Source organism: Juglans regia, chromosome 4 (genome assembly GCF_001411555.2).
Source record: "Juglans regia cultivar Chandler chromosome 4, Walnut 2.0, whole genome shotgun sequence".
Lineage (NCBI taxonomy): Eukaryota > Viridiplantae > Streptophyta > Magnoliopsida > Fagales > Juglandaceae > Juglans > Juglans regia.
In genome coordinates, this window is record NC_049904.1 from 24,184,137 (window position 1) to 24,194,161 (window position 10,025).

The window sequence follows — 10,025 nt, forward strand, 5'->3', positions numbered from 1 at the left end:
AGTAAAAAACATTAACCGTATGAAAGTGTTTTAATTGTATTTTAGATTCTTAAGTTGTGTTTGGATATTGAAATGAGTTGAGTTGAGATGATAAATATTATTAAAATATTATTTTTTAATATTATTATTATTTTAAAATTTATTAAATTATTTATTATATTTTGTATTGAAATTTGAAAAAATTATAATGATATGTTGAGATAGTTTGATAACTAGACTTACCCTTATACAGAAGAGAGTGAGAGAGAGGTGAGAGGTACAGTTGGCTTACGGGTACGTATCCAAAGAGGGAGGTTTCTCTTTCTACGAGAAGAAGAAGAGGCGGCACACGGCCTTTTCTTTATCAGTCTACAATTGCAAGGGTGCGTTTCTTTAATCCCAAGTAACGTTACATCTTCTTCCTCGAAAACTCTCTCTTGTTATTGCCTTTTCTCTAATATTTTTTTTGCTTCTTTCCCCCTTCCTGTAAGCAATATTCCACCCAATAAACCCTTTGCGTAAACCCTAATATCTCTCTCCTTTTCGGAGTCGGTCTAAAGTTTGCAGCTTTGCAAGTTCTGGTACAGAAGTTCTTTATTCGATATTAATTTTCCTTCTTTATCCGTAGATAATTGAGTTGCTTTGTCCAAGGGTTTTGAAGCGAACACTAGCAATGGCTTATTCATCTCTATCTTCGTCTTCATATTTGCATAATATGTCTTTAAATTTATCTACATTTTGACTTATGCATTTCTAAATTTTTACATAGTTACAAATAGTTCTTCTTCAAGTTGGAAGAAGCATTATTCACTCTCTAAATATTATTTTTAATATTTTTTCTCTCGCCTACCCATTAAAATCAACTTTGTAGAATTTGTATTAAGAAGATTTGGATATATGAAATTTGTATTAAGTTGATGATACAAAGTGTTTTTTAGTACATATTAATATTTATTAATAAAATTGATCATTTTGATATATGAAATTGGTAATATTTAGATATATAGAATTTGTATTTTTGAGTACATGGTGCTAATTGTAAAATATATAAAAAATAATAATTTTAAGAAAAAAATAAAAAATAAAAAATAATAATATTTTATTATTATTTGGTTCAAAGTTGCATAATCCAATGTGAGAGTTTTTCTTGATATGCAAAATCAATCTTCAAAAGATACAAAATCAATCTTCAAAAGATGTAATTTTGAAGATGCATATAGAGAAACCAATGCTAGTGCTAAGAGTTTACCTACATTTTCTTTTTGTTTATTTTCCCGGCTTATTTTTGAGGAAAAAATTATCTTTAGAAATTTATTGATCGAGACAAATGCAGTCTTATCTTTGAGGGCTTTATTTTAATGCCCCACAATTTCATGCCTTAAATTGATGTTCTCTTCGTTTCTCCCCTCCCCGATTTTCTGTGTTATTTGTATGTGATTTTTGTCGATATTCAATTTGGTATTTATAGAAGCCATATACTTATCAAATACTTTTTATAGAAGGCATATAGGGATTTCTGTGTTTGTGGGTTTCACGCAATTTGTGCGATTTGTTACTCATGATAGAGTTCTTTTGTACTGTAATTTTTGTGGTTTTTCAACGTGTTCGTGTTTGCATGGGAGAAACATGAAATAATAAAAAAGAAATTTATTTCTTAACATAGAAGTCATATGAATCTGTTACTCATAAAAATTATGCAGCATGATTTATTATTATAATTTTTTAATTTTAGGATTTAGTGAAAATTGTACAGCTTGTGAATTCGGGTTGAGAAGCTGAGAGAAGGTTATAAGGCGCATACTGGACCTAGTGGTTGTTGTGGATGTATTAAACTTGAACTCTTTTTACACTTTCAGGAGCCAATTAACATATAAGATGGGTGAGACTGGGAAGAGATCTCAATCCCAGAGGGACCACGGTGGGGACAATAAGAATCAGAAGCGACGGGTGAATGACCATGGTGGGGACAATAAGAATCAGAAGCGACAGGTGAATGACCACGGTGGGGACAATATGAAACAGAAGCGATGGTTGAATGACAAAGATGACAGAGGTACTGACAAGCTGGTTGTTTATAGAATACTATGTCCAGATGGGGTTATTGGAAGTGTCATTGGTAAGAGTGGGAAAGTAATAAATTCAATAAGGCAAGAGACACGGGCAAAAGTCAAGGTTGTTGATCCATATCCAGGTGCTAAAGACCGTGTTATCACAATCTACAGTTATGTTAAGGAGAAGGAAGAGGTTGTGGTTGATGATGAGTTTAGTGACAGGGAACCTTTATGTGCTGCACAGGATGCTCTTCTCAAAGTTCATGCTGCCATTGCAAATGCCGTGGCTACTGTGGGAGATTCAGACAATAAGCGAAAGGATGAGGAGGGATGTCAAATTCTTGTTCCATCTAGCCAATCTGCAAATATCATTGGCAAGGCTGGAGCCACAATAAAGAAACTGAGAAGCAAGACAAGGACAAACATTAAGGTCATGGCCAAGGATGCCACTGATCCAACTAACTCATGTGCAATGGACTTTGACAATTTTGTCCTGGTTAGTCTTTGCTATAGCTTAGTCAATTGTGTACTTGAACTATGCTTATTTTTTGCATTAATAAAAATGTGATTTACCTATAAAAAAAGTTTATTTTTAATGAATGTGGAACACTGGAGTACTTCTTTTGTTATGCAACATTATCTAGTTCTACTAATTGGATCTTATGCATAATTTTTTTGTAATTAAAATAAATTTTATTAGAACAAGTAAATAGGCGTGACCCAATTGCACAAGAAGTATACAAATTATGCATAAAATAACATATATGTTTATTCCCTTCATCGTGGCTTTTATCCATGGGTTCATTTTCACCTTTACGAAAGTTCTTGTCTGATAAGTTCTTTGCTTTTAATTATTCTCTTTTCATATGAATAGATTAGTGGTGAGTCAGAGGCTGTGAAGAAAGCTCTGTTTGCAGTTTCTGCAATTATGTACAAGTTCGCTCCTAGAGAAGAGATTCCTCTTGAGACTTCAGTATCGGAAGCTCCTCCAAGCATTATCATCCCATCAGATGTCCCTATTTATCCACCAGGTGGACTATATCCAAGTGTGGATCCTATTGTCGCTCCTAGATCTGTTCCTTCAATTGTAGGTGCTACAAATGTGCAGGATCTCCACGGTTATGCAGATACAGGGAATACATGGCCTCTTTATTCATCTGCCCTTCCTGTGGTGTCTGGGTTCACCAGTGCTTCACAATCACAATCGGAGGAGTTAATTATAAGAGTATTGTGTCCTTTTGACAAGATTGGGCGTGTGATTGGCAAAGGAGGGGGTACCATTAAAAGCATAAGACAGGCTTGTGGTGCTCGTATTGAGGTCGACGATACCAAGTATGATTGTGATGAGTGTGTCATAATGATTACTTCAACAGAGGTACAGTTCTGCTCTATGGCCTTTCCGTTTTGTTTTATTATTTTTTGAAAGTCTATAGTTCTTGTGAATTTTATGTTTTTTTTATTGTCAAATTACATCCAATTCACCCTGGCAATTTGCAGTATAGTGTTATTTATCTGCTAATACTTGTTAACTTCTTACTTTTTCCATTGTTTGGCAGTCACCTGATGATCTGAAATCTATGGCGGTTGAAGCTGTTTTATTGCTGCAAGGGAAGATCAATGATGAAGATGATAACACTGTTACTGTTAGACTACTTCTTCCATCTAGGGTCATTGGATGCATCATTGGAAAAAGTGGCTCAATTATAAATGAGATCCGTAAGAGAACTAAAGCTGATGTCCGTATCTCGAAAAGTGACAAGCCTAATTGTGCTGCTGTAAATGATGAACTTGTTGAGGTTTGTTTTATAGATCTTTTCTGGGCTATGTTTGACTACTTCTTCTGGATATGCGATATATGATATAGAAATTGTTCCTCAAGGTGCTTGGAGAAGTTGGCAGTGTTAGAGATGCACTTATCCAGATTGTTTTAAGGCTCCGTGATGATGTCCTGAAAGATGGAGATGGTGGTCATAACCCTGCTTTTGGTGCAGATTCTCTATTCTCTGCTGGCTCTAGTCTTTCGGTTTCATCTGTCTTGCCTTCTGTTGCCCCAGTCGCCCCTTTTGGACATGATTGGAGGGTTGAGAGTGGAAGTGGCTTCAGCATGCTTTCTTCAAGCAGCCTCTATGGATATGGTTCTTTGTCGGTGTGTTGATGCCGTTTGTTTTATTTTTCTCATTTCACCCTTGACTATAGCTTTCATCATTTTTTTTATAAGTCATCATCCGCATCAGCATGACTTATGTTCATCATTGTTATTGCTAGTATTGATGAAGCTTGCAATTTTCTTGGTGCTAATCTAGGAGTTTAAGATCAATCACTTTCTGTGAAAGAGTGATTGGTATAAGATATTTCGAGAATGACATGTATCGTTTTGACAGATGACTCGCTTTAATCACTTTGTTGCTCTTCTCAACAGTTAGCGATACGTCTCCTGTGATATGGCACCTGTCTGTGCAAGGGAGTAGATGGGCTCTTTCTTCTCTGTTAAAAAAGCAGCAGTCTTATTTTTCTTGTCCAAATATTAAATGTGTAGTTGTTTTCTTGACCAAATATTAAATGCATATTTGTCTATCTTTTTTGTCTGATTGAAATGAGCCACTGGTGATTTAATAGTTCCTAAATCCTGACCTCCCTCTTCTCCCTTGTTGCAAAGGTTGGAAAGCTCTACCTTGTTCTGTATTTGATAGAAGCTTTTGTTGCCAAACTCTTGTCATATTCATCACCGTAGCCATTTTAGATATTTTAGGTGGCTGTAAAATTGCTATGGCAGTACAAGACCAATAGCATATTAACATGTGTTTCTAGTGACAGCCCTATCCAAATAAATGCCTTTGGCTTATACTCTTTTTTGCCATTATTATTTTAAACTGGTTTTTTCTTGCATAATGTCTTTATTTTTTTCAATTTAGTTATTTGGAAATGATGTTTGATCTAAAATTAAAAAGTTCTCGTGTTCTGTTAAATAGTCTCAATGCATTTTATATGAAAATTTGTCAATTGGTTGGACACCTCCCTTTCCCAAGGGAGGTCATTGGTTCGAAACACACCCATTCGACTTTTCAATTGAATTAATTTCACCTATAAAAAAAAACTCTGTAGCTTTGATTGAGGTTTATTTCTGATTCAATTAAGTCATCAAATTTCTTCTTACTGTTTTTGTTAGCATTCATTTTTACTTTTCTTTCTTTTTGGTAGATGGGCGACAATGGCTACGGATCCATGCCCACATATTCATCCAAGCTATATGGAGGGTTGGTATATTATTTTTATGAGATCTGGTCTTGAAGATTTTTCCTTCAGCTTTAATACATTCTATATGGCTCTGCTTTTTAACTCCGTGACCCTATGCAGGTTGCCTCCCACTTCCACACTTGAGATTTTGGTCCCTGCTAATGCAGTGGGTAAGGTAATGGGTAAAGGAGGGGCCAATCTTGGCAATATGCGGAAGGTTGGTTTGACTTACTACAAAGATATTCTTTTTTTTTTTCACAAGTACTACAAAGATATTCTTATTGTTGGTAAAGCATATTTGGAATCAAGATAAACAACTCTGAAGTATTCTTGTCAATGTCCATATACATGAATTTTTTTTAAACTTGATATGCCATGTAAAATGCCATATTCATCTCATGCTTGGCCCTTCCCAGTGTGTCCCTAAATTAAAATACTTTATCAAGTTGATTTCAGAATTGGTATGGAAACAGAACTTCATTTTCATTTTCTTTTTAATAATAATATTAAATATGTATATATAAGTTGATGGGAAGAAGAGTAACAGCATAGTCATGACACCAAGTTATTGGAAATAAGGGCATAGACATTATTGTTAAAACCCTTGGGGGGCATTTGTTTCAGGACATATTTTAAGATTTTTTATTAGTATATTTTAAGATTATTGATAATCGCATTAGGATTTTTGTGTATTACATTGTTTTGTTGCAAATGGAATATAGTTGCTTTTGCAGATTACCAAACTCTAGTTAAATAAAATGTAGGCGAGATTGCATTGCTAGTCTTTCAGATTTCCAGGGCATTAGTCATTGTTTGTAATGGGGACAGCTTTCATAACTTGCTTGTATCCATCACTAATGCTTATTAGTGGTTATTAGGTGTATTCTGTGTATACTTCCTGTGTACTTGGACTATTGCCTTTTACTATCAATAAAGTTTTACTTTTACTCTTTAAAAAAAAGATTTCCAGGTATTATATTTCCAGGAATCTGGATGCTGTGGGGCATATTGAATTCCCCAAATCAAACACCACCTTATATTTTCTCTGACTCTTTGTACCCGTGATGCTGTTACTGGTGTCATATTTGCTATGCCATGTCAATATCGTAAATTTCATTGGAGATGCTGGATTGTGTCAGAGATACTTGTCTCAGTTATGGTTTTGGAGACCATTTTTCTTATATATATAAATTGTTATTACATGAAATAAATGGGACACCAAATGTAAATAAACAGATGCCTTTATACTTTGATGTACTTTGATGTTTTCCTGTTTGCTGTTTTGATTTGTTTTCAATTCATTTATTTGATGCGGAACGTTACATATAGCTCATTAATCTATTCAACAATTTGTGGGACTGGTTAACATTCTAACTCCTTGTTTTCCCTCCAGATATCTGGTGCAATGATAGAGATTTCTGATTCCAAAACTTCCCGGGGTGATCGAATAGCCCATATAACAGGCACACCTGAACAGAAGCGTGCAGCTGAAAACTTGATTCAGGCATTTATAATGGCCACCTGAGTTTTGAAGATGCTTCTAGATAGAAGGTGAATAGTTAAAATTCTTGGATTTTTCTCCCTCATGGTTCCTCTCCTTAGTTCCTTTAGGTTTGGTTCTGAAGAGGGCTTCTTTTCTAGGCTTCTTTAACTGGGATACTCCTGTTCTCCCACAGCAGTGCCTACCGAGTTTGTGTGGGAACATTCACTGCAGGCTTTATATTTCATGATATAGTTTTCTTCTCTGCCGCTTCATCTATTCTCCTTCAGCAGTATCTTAGAACAAGTAGGATCGTTCGTTCCTTTCATGTTATTTTGCCTGGCGATGTCTTTAAGAATGTGGAGTTCATCTTATTTCCAAGGCTTTCATACTCTATAAAGTTGATGTTCATGTCAGAAAATAGTTTCAGCAATGATCATAATTGTCAAACTTTTAATATATGTGCTATTTTTCTGGAAATTCGTCCTCACTCTCAGATTCTGCTAGAAATATCTTTTCTATCAACGAGGGAAGTGCAGTGCGGTCAGTGATGATATCTTCTTTCAATGCACTCCTTGGTTTTCATGTTTTAATGCTTTGGGAAGAGAAGGGAAATCATCTTCTCATATTGATGAGCTCTCCCTCTATGCATCACTTCTATCTTGTGACATCCTAGATATAAGAGGTTTTTTCTAAACTTTTTTTTTTTTTTTTTTATAAGGAATCTTTATCAAGAAGGGCAAAAGGTGCCAACTCTAGTACACAGGAAGTATTTGAGGGAGACACCTATTGGAGCATTCCAAAGGAAAAAGGTATTCTTAAATGATGTTTTGAGCTCCTCCAGCGTCCATTCATGGTCCTCAAAGATTCTAGCATTCCTTTCCTTCCAAATACACCAAATGAGGCGAGTAGGAACCATCTTTCAGTAGCATTCCTTTCCTTCCAAATACACCAAATGAGGCAAGTAGGAACCATTTTTCACATTGCTGTGATTTCCGGGCCGTACCCTTTCCAGGAATAAAAGAGATCCAAAATTCTTCTAGGTTTGGCCCAAGCCAATCCAATCCGATTGAAGAAGTTCCTCCATAGAGCACTTGTATTCTCACAATGACAAAGATGATCAATGGACTCTCCACTCGTACATATGTAGCATCAATCAATCACAGTGGTGTGTCTTTTCCATAGATTATCTGTGGTGAGAATCTTCCCTAGAGACGTTGTACTAGCAAAGAACAGTTTTCAAGGGGGCATTTGTCCATCAAATACTCTTCCAAAGAAATGGGTCGTCAACACGAGGAATAAGGATATTATAGAAACAACAAACATTGAACATCCCTCTTTTGATAGGACCTAAAAATCTTATCCTCATCTCCTCTTCTCAATCTAGTGGAACAAACATATTAAAAAAATATCGTATACCTGGGCTTTTGCCTATTCTTATGATCAATACAATTTTTTTCAAAAGCATTTGCCTCCCAATCTTGAGCCACTATGATGAATCTTATATTCCACTAGGGAGAATTACTTATAATCTCCAAATTGTCCGCTCGAATGGCATCCTTGGCACAAGCAACAGTGTACACATCTAGCATAACTTCTTTGAGGGCCAAGTCGTTACGCTACAATTCATGCCAGATTATGAACGCATTGTATCCATGTCTGGAAAATCTAATATGGTTAGAAAACTTTCTCCAACATTTCATTATAATCTTCCATAATCCCATCACATGAGACCCTTGGACCTCATTAGAACACAACCCACCCCACAAGCTTCCATATTTAGAATCTACTAGTCGGGCAATGGTTTTTTTTTCCAAACTAAATCATGGAAGACATTTCAAAGTAGAGAAATATTTTAGCCACAAAGGATTGTGCAAAGGTAAACTTACAAATTGACGTGGCTTGATGTAGTACATTAGATTTTAAAGTTACTTTTATTTTAAAGTCTTAACATATCACATGAATGTACATCAGTTTGTGAGTTTACTTTTGTAAAATATATTTGTGGTTTGTTTTTTATAAGTAATAATATTATGTATATATATCAATAGGAGTAACTAAGTACACTAGACGTATACAAGAAAAACACCTAGCCCATACAAGAAAGCCCATAATGACCCAAAAGCCCATGAAAACCTATCCGAAAACCACCAAACCCGAATTGGAAAACTATCATTACACCTCCCCAATCCCATCCCCTAGATTCCTTAAAACTAATCCTCAACCCGAACATCACAAAGCCCTCCCTTTACCCTTCCCTCGACTTGAGCTACCTTCTTTAGTATCATAGTTGATTGCCATATTTTTGGGGTTGTAGCACTTCTGTTCAAATTATTATATAATCTTGGGCTTCCCTGGATACCTTGTTACATACATTGCAGTGCATTTTTTAATAGGTAAAAGTAACTTTATTAATGAGAATGAAATAGGCGTTACCCAAGTATACAGGGCAAAGGAAAACAACTAATTACATTCGAGGAACCAGAAAAAGAAACAAGAAAATCATGAGAACTACTTCCATCGAGTACCAACAACAAACAACCAAAGCAATAAAGTGGACACAAAAAGATTTCAAAGTTCCTCCAAAGTGCACATCCTATCTTCAAAACATTTATCATTCCTTTCAAGCCAAATACGCCATATAAGACACAAAGGAATCATTCTTCAAATTGTAGCCACCCACCACCCTCCAAGGTATTTCCCATGCAATTCGCTCGATATAGTAAAAATCTCATCGCAAATCGCCCTAGCCATCTCACAAGGCAATAATAAATGATCCACAGATTCACCATTCTTCTTACACATGTAGCACCAATCCATGATAGTAAGACTACGCTTTCTCAAATTGTCCATAGTCAAGATCTTTCCAAGAGAGGTAGTTTTTTTTTTTATACTTACTTTCCAAGAGAGGTAGTTCAAATGAAGAAAGTGACTATAGAGTTCTTGACTATTATGGGATTTCAAGACCTTATGAAAAGATCAAACAATTTTTGCTCCCATTAGGCCCCCAAAGCATCCTATCTACCTCAAAACTGTCAATACTTACAGCATGTAAGGAACTGAAAAACTTAGAAAAAAGCACCAATTTTCCAACCATGGGCAGCTCTAGTAAAATGAACATTCCACTGATAAGAACCATTGTTGTTGACCAAAAGGTCCAACATCTAGGCCTCCTTATTAGAAGCAAGACAAAAAAGGAAGGGAACCCCATCTTTAAAGCGAGATCACCACACCAAATGTTGTGCCAAAATCTAACAAAATAGATATGACTGGCAACACTC

General features: G+C 35.6%; 1 protein-coding gene across 7 annotated transcripts; it reads left to right on the plus strand.

Moving 5' to 3' along the window:
• The first annotated feature begins 255 nt into the window (after positions 1-255).
• Positions 256-8,641, plus strand: LOC108990177 (KH domain-containing protein At4g18375-like). Of its 7 annotated transcripts, none has more exons than XM_035689651.1 (9): positions 256-362; positions 1,836-2,526; positions 2,905-3,405; positions 3,587-3,826; positions 3,910-4,176; positions 5,229-5,284; positions 5,385-5,481; positions 6,658-6,815; positions 7,466-8,641. In XM_035689651.1, exons 2-8 carry the CDS (start codon positions 1,855-1,857, stop codon positions 6,787-6,789), a joined length of 1,965 nt encoding a protein of 654 aa, XP_035545544.1. In that variant the 5' UTR covers positions 256-362; positions 1,836-1,854; the 3' UTR covers positions 6,790-6,815; positions 7,466-8,641. The 7 variants fall into 7 exon arrangements, 6 of the variants coding, with proteins under 6 accessions (XP_035545544.1, XP_035545543.1, XP_035545545.1 ...); XM_035689650.1 differs by lacking the exon at positions 7,466-8,641 and adding an exon at positions 6,906-7,224; XM_035689652.1 differs by lacking the exon at positions 7,466-8,641 and having other exon boundaries at positions 1,836-1,956; positions 1,999-2,526; positions 6,658-7,224.
• Positions 8,642-10,025: the final 1,384 nt, after the last annotated feature.

Coding starts and splice junctions, on each gene's coding strand:
- LOC108990177 (XM_035689651.1), top strand. CDS start 1,855: ATGGGTGAGACTGGGAAGAGATCTCAATCCCAGAGGGACCACGGTGGG. Junction 3,406..3,586: donor TAATGATTACTTCAACAGAG/GTACAGTTCTGC, acceptor ATTGTTTGGCAG/TCACCTGATGATCTGAAATC. Junction 5,285..5,384: donor TCATCCAAGCTATATGGAGG/GTTGGTATATTA, acceptor GACCCTATGCAG/GTTGCCTCCCACTTCCACAC.